At 38.7% G+C, this 18,004-nt stretch overlaps 3 protein-coding genes across 4 annotated transcripts; 1 reads left to right on the top strand and 2 right to left on the bottom strand.

Annotated features, from left to right (window-relative positions):
* Positions 1-752: 752 nt before the first annotated feature.
* On the top strand, positions 753-3,885 carry LOC126583321 (BTB/POZ domain-containing protein DOT3-like). 2 transcript variants are annotated; one of them, XM_050247759.1, is made up of 7 exons: positions 753-930; positions 1,041-1,110; positions 1,221-2,116; positions 2,219-2,316; positions 2,410-2,477; positions 2,547-2,675; positions 3,351-3,885. In XM_050247759.1, the coding sequence occupies exons 1-7, from the start codon at positions 755-757 to the stop codon at positions 3,717-3,719; spliced, it is 1,806 nt and encodes a 601-aa protein (XP_050103716.1). In that variant the 5' UTR covers positions 753-754; the 3' UTR covers positions 3,720-3,885. The 2 variants fall into 2 exon arrangements, with proteins under 2 accessions (XP_050103716.1, XP_050103656.1); XM_050247699.1 differs by having other exon boundaries at positions 2,219-2,477.
* A 68-nt stretch (positions 3,886-3,953) lies between these two features.
* LOC126584971 (uncharacterized) lies at positions 3,954-4,861 on the bottom strand. Its single transcript, XM_050249386.1, has one exon. The coding sequence runs from the start codon at positions 4,760-4,762 to the stop codon at positions 4,244-4,246; it is 519 nt and encodes a 172-aa protein (XP_050105343.1). The 5' UTR covers positions 4,763-4,861; the 3' UTR covers positions 3,954-4,243.
* Positions 4,862-8,464: 3,603 nt separating this feature from the next.
* On the bottom strand, positions 8,465-11,928 carry LOC126585454 (uncharacterized). Its single transcript, XM_050249931.1, has 2 exons — positions 10,637-11,928; positions 8,465-8,693 (listed from the first exon to the last, which is right to left on the bottom strand). Exons 1-2 carry the CDS (start codon positions 10,857-10,859, stop codon positions 8,518-8,520), a joined length of 399 nt encoding a protein of 132 aa, XP_050105888.1. The 5' UTR covers positions 10,860-11,928; the 3' UTR covers positions 8,465-8,517.
* Positions 11,929-18,004: the final 6,076 nt, after the last annotated feature.

Below are 18,004 nucleotides of genomic sequence, written 5' to 3'. Positions count from 1 at the left end.
TCTCATTAGCCTCTTGACGAGTTAAGGTGTTACTAGGCTTAGTAATTTTAGGATCAATAGTAATACTAACGTAGAGGTTAGAGTTTAAGAGTAAAACACCGTTGAGACATAAATGAACTGCTAGTGTTTCTTCATTAGTAGAAAATGATTTCCACGTTTTCTCCTCCATTCATTCCATGATTTATCTCTTGATTCTCCTTTACGTAGGCTTAGAAGTTTTAGGGTCAACAGTAACATAATAAAACAGGAGTACATTGAAGAGGGACAAAATAAGAGCGAAGATCATTTCTCTACCCAAGAAAGTGATCACCTAATAACGAAAAAACAAAAAACAAACTCGTCCCCATAACCCATACAACATGGTCAACACTCGGCTAAATCCGTCACAATACCATCTACAATGATGATAGTTGTAGAAACCAATACAAAAAAGAAGTCAGTACAAGTTGTTGGCATTGATCTAGACATAGGTTAAATATAATCCACAAAATAGAACTCGCACGCACAAGTAACTTAGTAGATCTGTCGATTCACCGAACCATCTGTTGGTTGCTTCCATGTTTACATGGCACCCATCAGTCAGAGCTGGTGAACTCACATTCTCCCTCCATCTCTTTCAACAACATAACATTCAGAAATTTATTAGAGAGCATCACTCCACCAACCCCCTTAAGGGCTACATTGTTCACAACCACAGACTCACTTCTCATTCATTCATTCCTTCTTTTAGATCACATCCCCACTCTCTTATATCATGTTATTCCATCCAAATCTCTCATCTGCCACTCCCTACACATCCGGCCAAAAGATGAACAAGTCCCTGAATCCACCGCAAATTCCAGAGGTCGACCACGAGGGCACTAAGCGCGTCCTAGTTCCTTCAAAACACATCACCTTAGCCGCCACCTTCGAACAGAAACAACACTCCTGGTATAAACAGATAAAGTCTGGCGAAACTACTCAATTAGTTCGCCTCCATTCCCTCTTCGACTGTTTATCTTCCCTCTCACTCTTTCCTTTCCTTTGGTGGCTTCATGCAGGTTTATCGATTCTCATGTACCAACCGACCTAACCATTCAAGTTGAAGGCGTCGCCTTTAACGTTCACAAGGTAACTACAGAGCAATACAAACATGCATGGCTCAAGATATAACTTTGATACCTAACACACATCTACAGAGTAGTCAATAATTTCATGGTCCATGCTCTTTGTTTTTGCAGTATCCCTTGCTATCAAAATGTGGCTACATAGGTCGACTGGAATTTCATCCTTCACATTCAAACTTCGGTTATGAGCTCGAGCTTCAAAACTTCCCCGGTGGATCAGAAACCTTTGAACTCATTTTAAAATTCTGTTACGGTCTTCCAGTGGGCTTAAACCCTAACAATATAGCTCCGCTAAGATGCGCCTCGGAATTTCTTGAAATGACTGAAGAAATTCAAGATGGAAATCTCATTTCTAAGACTGAATCTTTCCTCACACTTGTAGTCCTTTCTTCATGGAAAGACACCGTTTCTGTGCTCAAATCTTGTGAAACTCTATCTCCATGGGCTGAAAATCTTCAAATTGTCAGACGCTGCTGCGACACAATTGCTTGGAAGGCTTCCAGAGAGAACGTAATTGGGGATGCAGATGGTCAAGAAGGCTGGTGGTTTAACGAAGTGGCTACCTTTCGAATAGATCATTTCATGAGGACTATAACAGCAATAAAGGCAAAGAGTACCAGACCAGCGTTTGTAGGTAAATGTATTATGCGCTATGCAGAAAGATGGTTGACAGGCATGGATGTGGAGTTTGAAGGACTAAGAGCATATGAACTTGGAAAGAATGACCTGCGGTTCAGTATATTGAGTAGGAGGAAGGAAGACGGGGGTTACGAATATATCAAGGAGCAAAAAGCAATTATTGAAAGCCTAGTAAGCATCCTACCTCCTCAAAACGAGGCTCTTCCATGTAAGTTCTTATTGCAGATGTTAAAGTTGGCCATGCTGTACTCTGCATCGCCAGCGTTGATTTCAGAGCTTGAAAAAAGAGCAGGGATGATGTTGAAAGATGCCAATGTGAACGATCTGCTGATTCCTAGTTACTATAATGCAGATCAAGGGAAACTGGCTAAGTGAGTATTCTACATTCTTTATTTATTACGAATTGGAGAGATACTTACAGAACAATCTTTCCGGCGTAACCAACCTTCATGTTCTTGTTAATTATAGTACAGTTCACCTGAAGAATGCATGATGCATGACATTGAAGTTGTGCAACGGATTGTGGAATATTTCTTGATGCATGAGCAGCAAGAACAGCAACAGAAGACTGGTAAAATCGCTGTTAGTAAGCTGTTAGACAACTACCTAGCAGAGATTGCAGGAGACCCGAACCTCTCCATAACAAAGTTTCATGTATTGGCAGAATTACTGCCAGAAAATGCTCGAACATGTGATGATGGTCTTTACAGAGCCACTGATACCTATCTAAAGGTTGCCTTCTCACCTGTTTCTCTAGTTTTTCCCTTTTCATAACCTAAAACCTAACCCTTTTTCTTTCAGACTCATCCTACGCTGCCTGAGCATGACCGGAGAAGGCTATGCAGAATAATGAACTGTGATAAACTATCGCTTGATGCATGCACGCACGTTGCACTAAATGATCGACTGCCTATGAGAACCATTGTCCAGGTACCATTTTTCAACTTCGAGTTATGAGAATACTGAATTGGCCCATGCTGAAACTTAGTTTTAAAATGTTAAGATACCACTTATATCCTTAAGGAATCTAGACCTTTTACCATGACAGATTTACATACTTGCATTCCAATTAAATCCAATATATATACATATATATATATATATATCTATATAATTTTATCATGTAATAACAGGAAACAAAATGCAACCCAATAGCATGATAAAAGAAAAATATTGCAACAAAAATGATCCAAATATAAAACCAATCTGAATATCAAAATAAGAACCCTAAACGGACACTTATATCTTGTATGGACTAAATTGACTGATGTATGTCAAATTAAAATCACGCAATTGAAATGTACGAAAAAATTACTTTAACTGAATAGAAATCCTAAAACCCTCAAATAAACAGAAAGTTTTCAGAAACCATAATTCTAAAAAATGGGTTTTACAAAGGCAATCCTATAAAAAAGGAAAGATTAGAATATAATACCCTTATATAATCTAGGTGTAAAATCCTCTCAAAGGCGTAGACAACTATCTGAGAATTCGATGACCATTGAATTTATGACACATGGAGCCCATAATCTCATAGCCAACTAGAATGTGGTGCATCAAAATTGACACCTCTAACTGTAGAAAGCAATTATGAAACACGTGCAGGTGCTGTTCTCAGAGCAAGTAAAGATGAGGACTGTGATGCAAGAGAAGGAATCACCAAGCGGCGAAAACTCTGAACAGCACGGGAACCACTCATCAACAGATGCAGAGACTAAAAATCTTAAAGCAGAACTTGAGAATGTAAAGATGAAGATGGCAGAGCTGCAGAGTGACTACTCTGAACTGCAACACAAGTATGAAAGGATAATAAGCAACAAGCAAAAGAATGTATCGGGTTGGAGTTTGGGATGGAGAAAAATCAAGAACTCTTTCCATACAAAAGTTGAGGAAAATGAAACTGGAGACAACCAACAAAGAACCAACGCAGCTAGGCGCAGAACCACCTTCATACGAAGGTCGTCAATATCCTAAATTGCATCAGCCCATGAGGCAGAGGCATCCCACAATATATGAGAGTTCATCCATATCAACTGGTTTGTTCACAAACTCTTGGAATAGTTGATGGTTTGTAATTGCACATCTATACGTAATGTATCAATTATACATTAAAAGAAATAAAGAGAAAACTGTGTTTGAAGTTTTGCTAGTATTCCCTTGCTACCACTAGAAGCCTGCAAATTTTCAGAATTGGAACGCATGAGAAGATGAAACACATTTATGGACGAATATAAATAACCTTGCGGAGGGGGCAGTCGTCATGTTTTGACACCGATTATCAACGAAACAAAAGACATTTCTTTCATATCATATGTCATAATAAGCCTATTAAAGTTCCGTCCTCGACAATTTCAAACTTTATAGGCAACTACTGGGTCCAGTAAAGCACATAACCGCGCAAAACAGCCACCACACACGGCCATATCATTTATCAAACCCTCAAACACCATAAAATTCAAAGTCTCCGAATAAAAACCTTAAAATCTCGTCAAACCTGCCTAGCGGAACCTCATGTTGCTCCAGGGGAACTTGGCGGAGCCGTCGCCGAAAACAGCCGAACCCTTACCGGTGTTCTTACCCCTGCGAGTGCTTGCCGGCTGCTGCTGCCGCTCCTTGTTCCCGTAAAGCCAATGCTTCTCCGTCTCGCCCTCTTCGACAACAGCGGACTTGGTCTGGTTGGCTGTCTGCTGCTTGCGGTCCTGCTGGACGATTCCGATGGGGTAGAGGTCCTGGGAGAGAGAGAGGGGAGCCTTGAGGGTGACGTAGGCCTTCTTGTAGTCGGGTTTTGCGATGAGAAGACCGCCACGCTTCTTCTTCTTGCCCTCCATGTTGAGGGTGCGGACCTTGTCGACCTGGAATCCGTAGAGGGACTCCATGACGCGCTTGATTTCGATCTTGGAGGCCGATGGGATGGTTTTGAGAGCGATTTCTGTGATGTTGGTGAAGTTGTTGGGCATCAGAAGCTTGATGGGTAGGTTTGCGAAGTGGACTACCCTCCTTCCCAATCTGCTTCCCATGGTGAATGATTTTCTCGGCTTCTCTGTGAATTTGGTACGACTGGTACTGGAGCAGCTCTGCGTGCAGCTTTGGGTGCGGGAGAGAGACTCCTCCACTTCTCATTTCTCAGTGGGAGTGGGCCTATGTTGGTGATGGACCCAAAAACTAAGGTTGAAACGGCCCAATAACTGTTCTATAATAGCCTAGCAAACAAATCGTGTTTGTCGTGTTTGTGTTATATCCCAGACTTATTATCTTAATGGGTAATTTAAGAAACGGCCCAATAACTGTTCCATAATAGACTATTAAAAATTGTAATTAAATATAATATTTGAAGAAAGGACCTATTTGTTGAAATTGTAATTTGGTTGGTTACTCGGGCATATTTTTTTCCTAAAATTGGAAAACAAAGTGTTAGAGAAGAGCTTTAAAGGCATTAATAAAAAAATATTTAACAAAGAATTCATACGGATGATAAAAAAGAGTGAAAGTTAGAGAGAAAGAGTGAAAAGCAGATTTCGACACAACAAATATAAAAGGATGTGTAATGTTGTTTCACGACCAAATGACATGCCTTGTACAAACACTAATTGTTTGTTCGTTATTAGGGAATAGGAAGTGACATGAATATTTAAAGGAGGGAAGGGAAAAGACCAATGTTGACTGGCATTAATTTAGAGATGTATGCACAGGTTTAAAGCTAATGTATAGAATGGTATATTCTGACTATTCAAGTTTGTAAACACAGAAAATGGGACGATATTAAATGGTTTGAAACTAATTTTCATGTAATAGATGTGCAATCACTGTCAATATTTATGTTTTCATATTATGAGAGCATTCCAAGATAATCTTCAGCAAAACCATATTTCAAAGAAATTAACTGTAAAATTGGATAAAAAATATAAACACAAGATGGATTAATTGGGATTACATAGAAAATTGAGGAAATTATTCAAATTGGTTTTTGACACACCATGTGTTGATTGATAAGCAAGGCAGTATATTTTGACTAATCTATGTTCTCGTGTTTCGTAAACATATCCACCACTATCCATCTATCATCTATTCTGATCACGGTATAAAATATCGATGATATCGGAAATATCGGTAATCCAAAAACACGGAAATATCGATGGAAATATCGGGATATTATCGATATCAAAAAAAATAATATGGAAACCACGGAAATTGTAAGAAAAACTTGGAAATTTTTATTGAAACTTTGCAGGATGTTTATTTAGTCAATTATCTATTAGTTTATCACAAAAAATTGGAAGGAAATGCATTGCATGATGGATTTAACTGATTTAAGTTGATTATATAGCGAGCTGGCAAACATTGTGAGTATAGAAAAATGTAGTAATTAATGAAAGAAGTTTAAACACACCATAATCATTTATATATAATGAATTAGTATAAAAAAATTCAAAACAAAACCATATATATAAATATTTTAGCATATTTTCACAAAAACATAAGTGATATTTTAGCCTATTTTCATAATAAAAGAATGATAAAATGCAAAAAAAGTATCCAACAAACAAGTCCAAAATTTTAAAAACACATAATTTTGAGATAATTGATTTTACATCCTACTTTAATAAAAACGAACACCTAAGACAAAGAAACTAAAAGAAAGGAAAAACATAAAAGAAACAAATAAATTAAAATAAACCAAAAAGAAAACAAAAAGAAAAAGGAAATGGCTCACCTAGATTCGAAATCAAGACCTAGAGCCATGGGAAAAGTGCATCAAAAAGAAAGAAAATTTTGATGGGCGCAAGGGTTTGAACTGGAGAACTTGGGGATTGTGAGGACATGTTGACCAACACGTCCAAGTCCACACTGGTATCAATCTTTAGCAACAACTATAATATATGCGAATTTAGCAGCTTATGTTCATTTCAAAAAAAAACCCTAGCACTTTCTGTCTTGCCTCGAGCCCAGAGCCCCAAACAGCTTTGTCTTTCCGTGTCAAACTTTTCCCATTCAACAGACATGACATGCACACATGTCATGCATCCATGTGGTGAACTTCTTAGGATTCCAAAATAAAGGCTAAGATGTGCCCCATTTTTCCCATTTCTGATTACCTTTTAGAAATCCTAGGCCTCTCTCAGAGATATCTCTCAATAATTCAAGGACCTCCTTTCATTTCACTCGCCCCTCTCTTCCCATTTCTCTTAGACCTCTCTCTCTTTAAGATAAAAAAAAAAAAAAACAAATAGCCCTCGTCAGCGCCATCTCTCTTTCGAAACTCTCACCTCTCTCCTTTCTCTCTGCACCGAGACCCACATACACACATGCACACCATCGCACTTGCTTGAGGAAGACACCCATCGTCATCAGCAACCTCGTCTTTCTCCTTCTCCTTCTCGTCTCTGCAACTCGGTGACACAGGAACCCTCTGGCGAGTTTCTTGAATTTCTCTGGTTAGGTAAGCTTCGGGTTTACCTCATTCTGTTCTAGATTGAAGTTTAGATGTGAAATTTAAGTTCTATCTCGTGTTTTTGCAAGGTTTTTGGGACGAAATCGGCTCGGGAATAGGCATACCCATCTCCGGCGAGGCCGTGGGTGTCGACGAACTTTCCGAACACCTCCAACCGTTTCACGGAAAACGGAAGTTATAAAAACATTCCTCTCGTCTTGTATTTCATTTTGATACCTAGATCGGAGTCTAGGGTGCTCTTTTACAGTCGCCCGGAGCTGTAGAAGCTCCGGCATTCTTCTCTGATTCGCACATCTCCAAAATATCGCGATATTATCGGTAATATCGCGATATTGTCGATATTATCGATAATATCACGATATTTTGACGAAAACTCAGTGGATAAGTATTAAAATATCGGTAACTCAAAAAACCGATATTATCAGCGAAATATCGCCGATAATATCGGCATTTCATACCTTGATTCTGACAAACACATAAGACAATGTGTATTACAGTTACTAAAACTCATCATATGCCGGGGAGGCTTAATGATGAGGGATGGTGTGCAAATTTCTTTAAACAAATATTATTTTAGTTTTTAGAAAACCCACTCTTTTCAATCCGAGTAAATTGTAGCTATATTCCTTTAACTTTAACTCAATTGGAGCAATGGTCCTTCAACTAAAAATTCATTACCATTGGTCCCTCAACTCATCAAAATGTGCAGTTATGATCCCTCAACTAAAAATCCATTACCATTGGTCTCTGAACTTTAATTCAACTAGAGATATGGTCTTTAACTTTAACCCAATTGTAGCAAATGTCCTTCCAATATAACTAGTTTTGACAAAAATTTTGATGTAGTTGGTAAAAAGGATTATAATTACATACTTTGATGAGTTGAGGGACCCTAATTATATAAATGGTTATTCCAACATAACTTATTTTGACAAAATTTTGACGAAATAGTTGAAAAGGACTATAGCTACACATTCAATAAGTTGAGGGGACCAAAAGTAATGAATTTTTAGTTGAGGGATCATTGCTCCAATTTGATTAAAATTGAGGGACCATTGCTACAATTTACTCTTTCAATCCATCACACATCAATGCTCATCATCACTCTCACTTTCACTTTCTTTTCTCCTTTTTAGCCGGTTAGCACACTTTCACTTTCTCTCTCTCTTACACACACACACACACACACATGACATCACCATCATTTATCCCATTTTGGACCGGTTCTCTATCTCTCCCTTTCTCTCTCCAACATTTCACTCATCTCCCTCTTGAAACAATGCTTGAAAACAGAAAAGTCATGGAACGAGCTACACAATTCGTTCACAGATACTCCACTTCAGGGAACTTAAGCTTCAATTCCTGATACAATTCCCAGGTAGCATCCTCCTTAGAGTGATTCTGCCATTGAACTAGAACTTCAATTGTTGCAGTATTGCTTTTCTTGATGATTCTTCTGGCTAAAATGGCTACTCGAACATCCTGCAAAACTCCTGAATCTGTAATAACAGGTATTGGCACAGTAAGTTGTACATTTACTCCCAAGTGTTTCTTCAAACATGACACATGGAACACTGGATGCAATTTGGAATGCTCCGGCAATTGCAATTTATATGCCATATAATTGACCTTAGCTATCACTTGGAAAGGTCTATAAAATCTAGGTTGGAGCTTATGGAAATGATGTAACGCAAGGGACATGTATTGATATGGTACCAACCTCAAGTAAACCCAATCACCAATCTCAAATGATCTTTCTGTTCTATGCTTATCTGCTTGAGCTTTCATCCTTACATGAGCAACTGCTAAGTTATTCCTAAGCAATGATAATACTTTGTCTCTTACTTTCAAACTGTGATCCACAGAATCCACATTAGTAGAACCACTGTCATAGGCAGAAATGACTGGAGGTGGTTAACCATAAACTATCTCAAAGGGAGTGAGTTTAGAAGCAGTGTGGTAGCTAGTGTTGAACCTCCATTCAACCTAAGACAGCCAATGGACCTATTTTTTAGGTTGGAGACTATAGAAACATCTCAAATAAGTTTCTAGGCAACGATTTAGTTTTTCTACCAAATGGAACATTTTTATCTAAAGTATGTGAATTTGAAAAAACATCTGAAAGTGATTTATCCAATGCTTCAAAACAATATTTATGATTCATAGGTGCTTCATCTCATATAATCAAATCTGTTTTTTCGATTAATCCAGCAAGATGGGTTTTTTTCTTTATTGGACAAATTGAAGAGTCAATAATGACCAAAGGAATTTTAAACCTAGAATGAGTTGTTTACCACTTCGTAATAATAATGATACTATTCCTGATGATGCCACATTTAAAACAATTTTACCTTCAGATCTAAGCTTACTTGTGATAGTATCCCATAAAAAAAGTTTTTCCAGTACCTCCATGACAATAAATAAAAAGTGGACCTCCTTTTTTTTCTGCATTTATAGCACTTATAACATAATCGTAAACATGTTGTTGACCCTGATTAAGTTGTGATTTCAAAAGTGCATATATGTTTTTTAAATTTCTTCACAATCATAATTTAATTTTTCTCTCAAAAGCCTATTTTGAATTTCCAACATTTTTTTTGCATCACGCATGGATAGATCATATTTTTTCAAAGACGTGGATGCATTGTTAAAAAGTACTCTAATTCAAACAATACATTTTTTTTAATTCATCTTGTGGCACAACCGTTTTAGGAATTGCAAAAAAATTCCATAATTTGTATAAAATGTCATCATACATGTTTTGTCAATGAGTATCAAAAAGATTTTAGGGATTCGCTACATCACAGAATAAAATTATTGTGACAAACAATTGTCTTAATTGAGCAGATGATGCAATATTTACAACACTCGATAAAGCTTCAATCCATTCTTTATCATCGCCTAGTAATCCTAATGATTTATATGTCGAATGGTATGAAGGATGCACAACACCGTTAACAGTTTTTATATCATCAAAACTAACAACACCTTTTACTCCATTTTTAATCACAAATTTTTCATTTTCACGACATCTATGGACGGGAAAACCATTTGGGTAAAAAATTGTTTCGCTCTTGTATGGCTTAGGAAAATTTTTAGAACATTTATTTTCCCACACGCAAGGTGATTTTGGGTTAATGCAACCACATGCACTATGAATCATAAACTGATTAACAATTTCATAAAGCTGTGCATGAAGAATTTTGTCAAGTAATTCAGCTGAAATAATTGAACCTATATCTAATGGAGAACAACATTTCATGTTTGATTTCAGCCATATTAACATGTGAGAATGAGGTAAACCTCTGTTTTTTGAAATTCAATTGTACAAACATCTGTATGTGACAAAAAATGAAAACAAACAAAAAGAAGAGAGTAAATTTTACAGCAATTCAAAGCAAAAAAACTTGAAATAAGTGGAACAATAAGTTCAGGAACTTACTTGCTTCAACTTCTCCAAAAGGCTTTCCAGATTTGATGAAATCGATCATGTGATCAAGTTTCATTTTGAAGATTCTAGAAATTATATCAGGTCTATCTTCAGGTTTGAATCCTGGTTTGTTCTCAAATTCTGGCCATTTGAAATTACACGTGAATGTTATAAACAAATCAGGATGTCCATATTCTCTACAAATAGTCAAAGTATCTTGATAATTATTGATCATATATCTAGGATTTCTAGTATATGAAGCGAGCAACACAATTTTTTGTCCTAAATTATTTGTATCATTATCACCTTTTGAGAATGCATCATATATTCCTTTATAAACTTCACTTCTCAATTTTTTTTTAATTTTGCCTGATATAATCTAATCTATCTTCCTCAAGTGTTGCAAAAGAATCCACCAAATATTGTTGGAAAAGTCTTCCTCCTCTTAACAATGCAGTCAATGGCGGTTCTTGTTCTTGAATTTGATAAACAATAAAAACTCTCATTGGCACTCTTTATCTCTTACTTTTTTTAACTTCTACAATTTTCATTCCATTTTAAATCTGGTCTATACCCATCTTCACCATATGGAAAAAGAATAGGATATTGTAGTGACATAAATTTAGGATTCAACTTTGTGACACGTTTTAATTCTCGACTTTTAGACTCAATAATAATATCTCTGCTAGAATCAAAGAGTCATATATCTTCAACTACCAAACCACCTATTTCATCGCTTGTTGGTTGTTCATATTGTTTGCCATCATTTACTTGCCTTCCTAACAAAGTCATCTTTAAAGAAGAAAGACCATCATTTTCAAATTTATCTATTGCTGTTTGAAAAAATTTAACTAATTCATTTGATGTATCAAACATTTTAATTTAACTTTCTACAATAGTTGGATCAAGTCCTTGATTATTTCCATCAGAACTAAAAAGTTTAAGACGATTTTCTACCTCATTATACGTATCATACACATACAATTGAGCAAATTTTGGAGACTCATTATCAACAGGTAAAAGAGATCCCATTAAATGACAAACTTGACCACTATTTTTTAAAATATAAGGGCTTGATCCATTTTTAATTGAGTGATCAAGTTTGGCTCCCATTGAAGTAAATGAAAACATGGAGTTGTAAGCTCTAATATTTTCTTGAAACGATAAACTTTTATGATCTTTAGTTGGATCAAGCAAGTAATCTAAAAATGGTGGCACTGGTTTTGGATTTGGAAAGTGAATTTTTCCTTGTTTGCAGTAAAGAGTAAAAATAGGTAGATATTTTTTACACTTTTGTTTGAGAGACTCTTTTAATAAAAATAAGCACTGCAATAAATGCACTTGTAACTTTTATCTCCTAAATCCACATATTCTTTAACAACTTCAACATAAAAGGATACACACAAAAAGAAAACAGGAAAAAAAAATATGAGGATAATATTATTTGGGTAATCACAGAGCTGAAATTCATGATAAATTAAACTAACAAATACATAAATAAAAAATTGACCTTTTCTATTTCTCTGAAAAAATGCTTGACCCTTATTCATAAGATTGTTATTCTGATCATCAAAGGTTTTTTCAGTTCTATTTATACAATGATCGAATGCATTAATATTTTTTTTTCTTTTTTATCACTTGAGCAAGTATTTTTTTCCGCAAAAGTCATGTAGTGTAATTCATTGTAATTTGTGAATTGATATTTTAAACATCTTGCTGACTAGAAGATATGCTAGTACTACCCTGGTGTTGAATGTGTGAGTTTTCATGAATATATGCACTACTTTTAGATGAAACAACACCCACACAGTTTTGTATACAACTTATTGTGCACAATTGAGGGAAAAACCATCATGGGTTGAGCTTCCCTGATGAGTACTGTGAATGGCGTTGGCTGTTTAGTCCTCTTAGTCATGAGAAATGTGGGCTGTTCCCAACAGAGGAGATAAAGAGAACCAAGGCAGATGCATTGTCTCATCTGATCGTTGTCGTGGAGCCTATTATGAATGAAGATGGAAATAAGAGATCTTCCCCACTTTCTCAAGAGATGATGGTTGAGAAAAAACTGAAGACTTTCTCCGCTGTTCGTGAGGGTCCGCCTGCTGCTGAGAGGCTTGTGATTGATTTGACCTCTTCCAATGGGAAGAAAAATGAGGCTGCTAGATCTGAGCCTGTGATGCCTGCCATGCCGAAAATGGCTAGTACAATTGCTGATAGGATGCTTAGCGTAGAGGCTCTGCCATGCCCCTAGTGCCGAATTCTGTACGAAGACGTCCATTGGGAGCTAAGTTTGGTTCACCTTTGGAGAGGCTTACTACTATGAAGAGAGATGAGGTGGACTTTGCTGCTAAAGTGTCGCCAAGGCCCACTTCCCTTGCTACTATGACTAATTCGCCTGCTGAGAAAGAAAAGATTGTTTATGTGGGCAGTTATGAGAAATCTACTAAGCTTGTTTCTAGGGAGGCAACTGAGATTTATGCGTTTTTTAAGCTTGATCTGCTTAAAGATATGGACGCATGTGCCAAACTTGTTAATGGCATCAAATGGGTTGTTTACCCAAGTTCATTTGTGAAGCATACAACCCAATATATAATGACTACTTTACTTGTTATGATGTAGAAAATGGTGATTCTTGCAGCCGAGTTTATGCTCCTTGACCAAGAGAATACCAAGGCTACTAAGGAGATTGCAAAAACTACGGCAGCTGAAGCTTATTATTTTGTTGAGAAGATCAGAAAGTTGGAGCCTAAGCTCGTCGCTTTGAAGGGATCTAATATCTCTGCCCCCACTTCTCTACAGCTTGAGACTGCTTTCTAAGAGATCGTTGACTTGAAGACTAGGTTTGGTGTGATCCAAGTTAAGTATGAAAGTAAAGAGAAAGAGATTATCTATTACATACCTCATATTCAAGATTTTGAGTGTGCTGTTTCTAAGCTTCGTTCCACTGCTTATGCAAAGGATGAAGAGTTGATTGCTGCTTATGATCAACCGATCCACTTCAAGAAGATCATCGATATACTTGAACCCCAAGTGCTGGAACTCCAAGGTATACTGAATACATTGTTCTAAAAAGTGCTCTAGGCGCTAGACAGTGATGCTCCACCCCAATTAATCCAAAATCGTTTACTAAATTGGGAAAGTTATTAGGCGGCATAAGGCGGACGCTTGGGCGGCCTAAACAAATGTTGGGTGGGCTAGAAGGAAGCTGGACGGTCTGGGCGGCCTAGGAAAATACGACTAGTCTAGCAAGAAGCAGGCGAACGTTGGCCAATCTGGGTACTCTACGATTCGCCGTCTTCTCTCCCCGAGTCTCGCCTTTTCTCTCTCAGTGTGATGATGGTTTACAAGACAAGAGAGAAAGTATAGATCTACAATTGCAGATGTAGGGATATGGCTGACGGCAACAATGGTTTTTCCAGTGAGCAGCTTAGGGTTTTATTGTGAAAAATGTGAGTCGGTGAATGCACTGATTGGGAATCGGGAGACTGTAAGAAATATAGGATAACAAATGGATTAGATGTCTTTGGGTTTTTGGTTAGTCAGAGAAGTTGGTGCCCATATTAGGACAGCCGAGGATGAAGCTCTGGATGATGCCACTGCTGAGAGCGTTGGGGCTGCTGAAAGTGTGGCAACCGAATAGTCGTGGGATAACCAAGTTGCTGAAGAATAGTCTTCTAGGTAGCCTTTATGATTTTCTTTGTTTTCCTTGTTGTTTTTTGTTTTGCTTGAACTCCTTTGACCTTTTTTGTTTACGCCCAACCTTTGACTCTTAGGCCAGCGGTAGGCGTGCTACTTTTCTATAAGCAGACATGCCCGTGTAGCCTATGCAACCGTAGGCGTTGGTGTAGAACTTTTGCAAAGTTGTTAGCCATATGGTTGGCAGCCAGACGCCTTACTTACAAAAGCAAACGAGTCCACGTGACCACTTGGCTATTAACCATGGATTTCTTCAATCCTTTGAGTTGTGTGGCCTGCATCACAACATACTAAAGATTTTTAGGTTATGAAATCCGCTAACCTTTCGTATCAAAAGTACGTGGTTGTATGGAATTTCGTAAGCAAAGGTTGGAGATAACTCCTTGCTTTTTATGTAACCAATTTCGTGGGTTGCATAGCAAGTATCACAACACTTTAGGAATTGGTGTAGATCTAAATGATCCTTTTGCACTTGGCAGAGGTGAAGCTTATCGACTGTGTAGTATGTCGACGGTGGATAAAGCTTCGTATATACACGCTAACTTGTTTAACCTTTCACAAAAATGTGCAGTTGTATAAGTTTAATGCGGCTTACTGCTCGAAGGGCAAACCGTAGGCAGTCTTCTGGAAACCGTAAGCTACCTTAGTGCACTCGGTAGCCGCTTTAAGGCTCCAGGATAGCCATCCATAGGGCGTACTGCGTAACGTGCCTCATCCGTCTCTGAGGCCCGGTTCCCCACAGATTAGGCCAAAATATCCAAAATCATTCAGTTAGCTAAGCCTTAAAAAAAGACCATTATGGGTACTTCTAGGAATCCCAGCGCAAGCCATCGTGTACCTAGTTACATCAGGACAGCTCGACTCATCCACGTCTAGATATTCGGAGTGTAAAGTTTATCCTTCTGCATTGGATAGCAAACCCATATGGGTGTTGGGGAATTGGTTTACCCTCTTGTACTGAAGAGCATGGTTAGTCCCCAAGGGGTGCAATTCATGCGATAAGTCCCTAAAAATGGCACAGTCTTCTTTTGAAATGCAAAAGTGATCAGTTGCTGTAAGCATGCAGCCGAGCCAAGTTGTAGATTACTTCTAAATTCCTTATTGAAAAATGAGTGAAATGAATGAAAACTTAGTTGTAAGGTAGAAACTGTATAATAACTGGATAGTTCTCGGCTTGCAAGGTGGTGCCCATCGAGCTGCTTGAGTTTTCGGGCTTTAATGTAGCGGGAGGTCATACATCGTACTTCTTCAGATTGTAAGCGTTCCATTTTTTGGAGCTTTCTCCACGAGCAGTGATAAAGGTTTTTCTTAAGACTAAATCTCTAAGCTGGAACTGTTGAATCTTAGCCCTTTTGTTGTAGCTGGAGAGGAGTTGCTGCTAGTACGCTGCGATGCGGTGATGACCTTCTCGCGTTTCTCCTCTGCCAGATCTAAGTTTTGGCCATCTCATTTCTGTTATGCTCGATGCTTGGTAGTAGAATGCTAATACTTGGCATGATGACATTGAGGGGAATAATTGCTTTTGCACCAAATGCCAAGAAGCAAGGAGTTTCACCGGTTGCTCATCGTTTAGTTATGCAATACTTTCATAGACATCCGGGAAGTTCATCTGGCCACTTACCCTTCTTGTTGGAGAGGGATTTTTTGAGGCAGTTAAGAATTGTCTTGTTGGATGCTTCGGCCTGCCCATTGCCTTGGGGATACCTCGGCGTGGACATGCATTACCTGATGCCATATTTCTGGAATAACTTCGCCAAATCTTTGCCTACGAATTGCGGGCCGTTGTATGTGACGATGGATTGAGGGATGCCAAATCGGCAAATGAAGTTCCTCCATATGAAGTGCTTTATGTCCGTCTGAGTTGTGGTTGTCCTGGGTTCTGCTTCTACCGATTTGGTAAAGTAGTCAGTTGCCACAATCATCATGCATCTGCCCTTATTAGCTAGCGGCATTGGCCCTACCAAGTTGATTGCTCACTATATGAATAACCAATGACTCGTCTGCGGGTGTAGTTCGCTGGCAGGCAGTGCTGGTACCAGCTTGTAGTGTTGGCAGCGGTAGTACTTTTGTACTAACTTCTTAGCGTCTTGATGCATAGTGGGTCAGTAGTACTCTACGTTTAGAGACTTTTTGTACTAAAGATTGGCCTCTGGAGTGATTTCCACAAACTCCTTCATGGATTGAGCTTAGAACCTTTAGGTTATTGAGAGGCGCTAGCAACGGAGATGTGGTCCAGTGTAGGATCTTCGGATGTGAATGTCGTTCCACATGTAGTAGCGTGAGCTTTCTAGACTCCAACCTTTCAGTGGGGAGTGTGCCATTAACCAGGTAGTCTATAATGGAATTTTTCCAGTTTGGATTTGTACTAACCTGTGACACCTCAGCTGCTGGCTCCGCCTCTATGCTTAGCTTGTCTAGATACTCTACTGGAATAGAGCGTTTGAGTTAGTGGTTAAAGGTGGAGCCTAGGCAAGCTAGCGCGTCCGCGTGGCCGTTGTCTACCAGCGGAACTTGAGTGAGGGTGTAAGTCTGAAATGCCTCAAGTTGTTTTTGTACCTTCTTTAGGTATTGCACCATCTTCAGATGTTTTGCCATGTACTCCTCAGTAGTCTGGCTGGTGATTCTAGGAATCATAATGAATTGCAAACTTTTTCACCACCAAGTCTTTTGCCATTCGGAGGCCTGCAAGTATAGCCTCGTACTCTGGTTCGTTATTGGATGTGTTGAAGCCTAGAATGATCGCATGCTTGAGCATTGAACCGTCTGGCATGACAAGGACCACGCTTGCTCCCAAGCCTTTGTAGTTAGATGCGTCGTCGACATGCAAATGCCAGAAGTCTCCATCGGGTGCAGCAGGCACAGCTAAGGCATGCTCAGCTGCCTCCAAGGCATTGTTGGGTCACTCTGTTGCGTCGCCTAGGCTAGGCATGAAAGCACGGTAGGGAGCCATGGAGCTGGGGCCATGTTACGCATAGCAATAGATGCTCAACTACCAGTATTGGGCCACTCTAAGCTGAATTATGGAGCAAAAGTTGGCTGGGGCCGTGTGATGCGTAGCAGAAGGTGGTGCTCAACTGCCGGTACATGTTGCTCCTATGTAGAATATTTTAGGGCGAAGAGAACAAAACTTGATTCCAAGTGTATCCTTCTAGTGTTCGTCTGAAAACTTTGCATCTACCAATGCTTGCACCTTTATCATCTCGTGTCTAGATTGGGCTGAATTATGCATCATAAGGATGACTGTGTGCATCTGAAGGTATAATTTAAGCTTCTGGGTTGTAGCAACTGTCGCCAAAGTTAGCTTTTGAATTTCTAGTAGCTGGTTTCCGATTCGAGGTAAGCTTTTGAACTATGGAATACAAGTAATCGAGCCCCCAGCTCTTCTCGTATGAGGGTAGAGCTTATTGCTACTTCAGATACTGTCAAGCATGTAAATACGTCTTCCTCTGCTTCCGGTTTGAATAGTAAAGAGGTGATGTCAGGTACTTCTTCAAGTCTTTAAATGCTTTCTCGCATTCATCATTCTATTTGTCTTGTTGCTTTTTTTCGATTGAGCCAAAAAAAGGGCTCATGTTGATTAGTGGATAGTAAGGGTAAACAATTAAATGCGGCTGCTCGTCTGGTCAGACCTTGGATCTCCTTCAGAGTAGCGGAGGACTTCATATTCAAGATTGCTCATATTTG

The sequence above is a fragment of the Malus sylvestris genome, chromosome 1 (assembly GCF_916048215.2).
Source record: "Malus sylvestris chromosome 1, drMalSylv7.2, whole genome shotgun sequence".
NCBI classification, from domain to species: domain Eukaryota; kingdom Viridiplantae; phylum Streptophyta; class Magnoliopsida; order Rosales; family Rosaceae; genus Malus; species Malus sylvestris.
The sequence above is the reverse complement of the archived record's forward strand: the minus strand, read 5'-3'. Positions and strand labels throughout refer to the sequence as shown.

Bases quoted from the DNA above. Each gene is read 5' to 3' on its own strand.
- LOC126583321 (XM_050247699.1), top strand. From the start codon at position 755: ATGTTATTCCATCCAAATCTCTCATCTGCCACTCCCTACACATCCGGC. The intron at 1,111-1,220 runs GTAACTACAGAG...TTGTTTTTGCAG, and splicing joins TCGCCTTTAACGTTCACAAG to TATCCCTTGCTATCAAAATG. The intron at 2,676-3,350 runs GTACCATTTTTC...AAACACGTGCAG, and splicing joins CTATGAGAACCATTGTCCAG to GTGCTGTTCTCAGAGCAAGT.
- LOC126584971 (XM_050249386.1), bottom strand. From the start codon at position 4,762: ATGGGAAGCAGATTGGGAAGGAGGGTAGTCCACTTCGCAAACCTACCC.
- LOC126585454 (XM_050249931.1), bottom strand. From the start codon at position 10,859: ATGATCAATAATTATCAAGATACTTTGACTATTTGTAGAGAATATGGA. The intron at 8,694-10,636 runs GTAAGTTCCTGA...CTGTTATTACAG, and splicing joins TTTTGGAGAAGTTGAAGCAA to ATTCAGGAGTTTTGCAGGAT.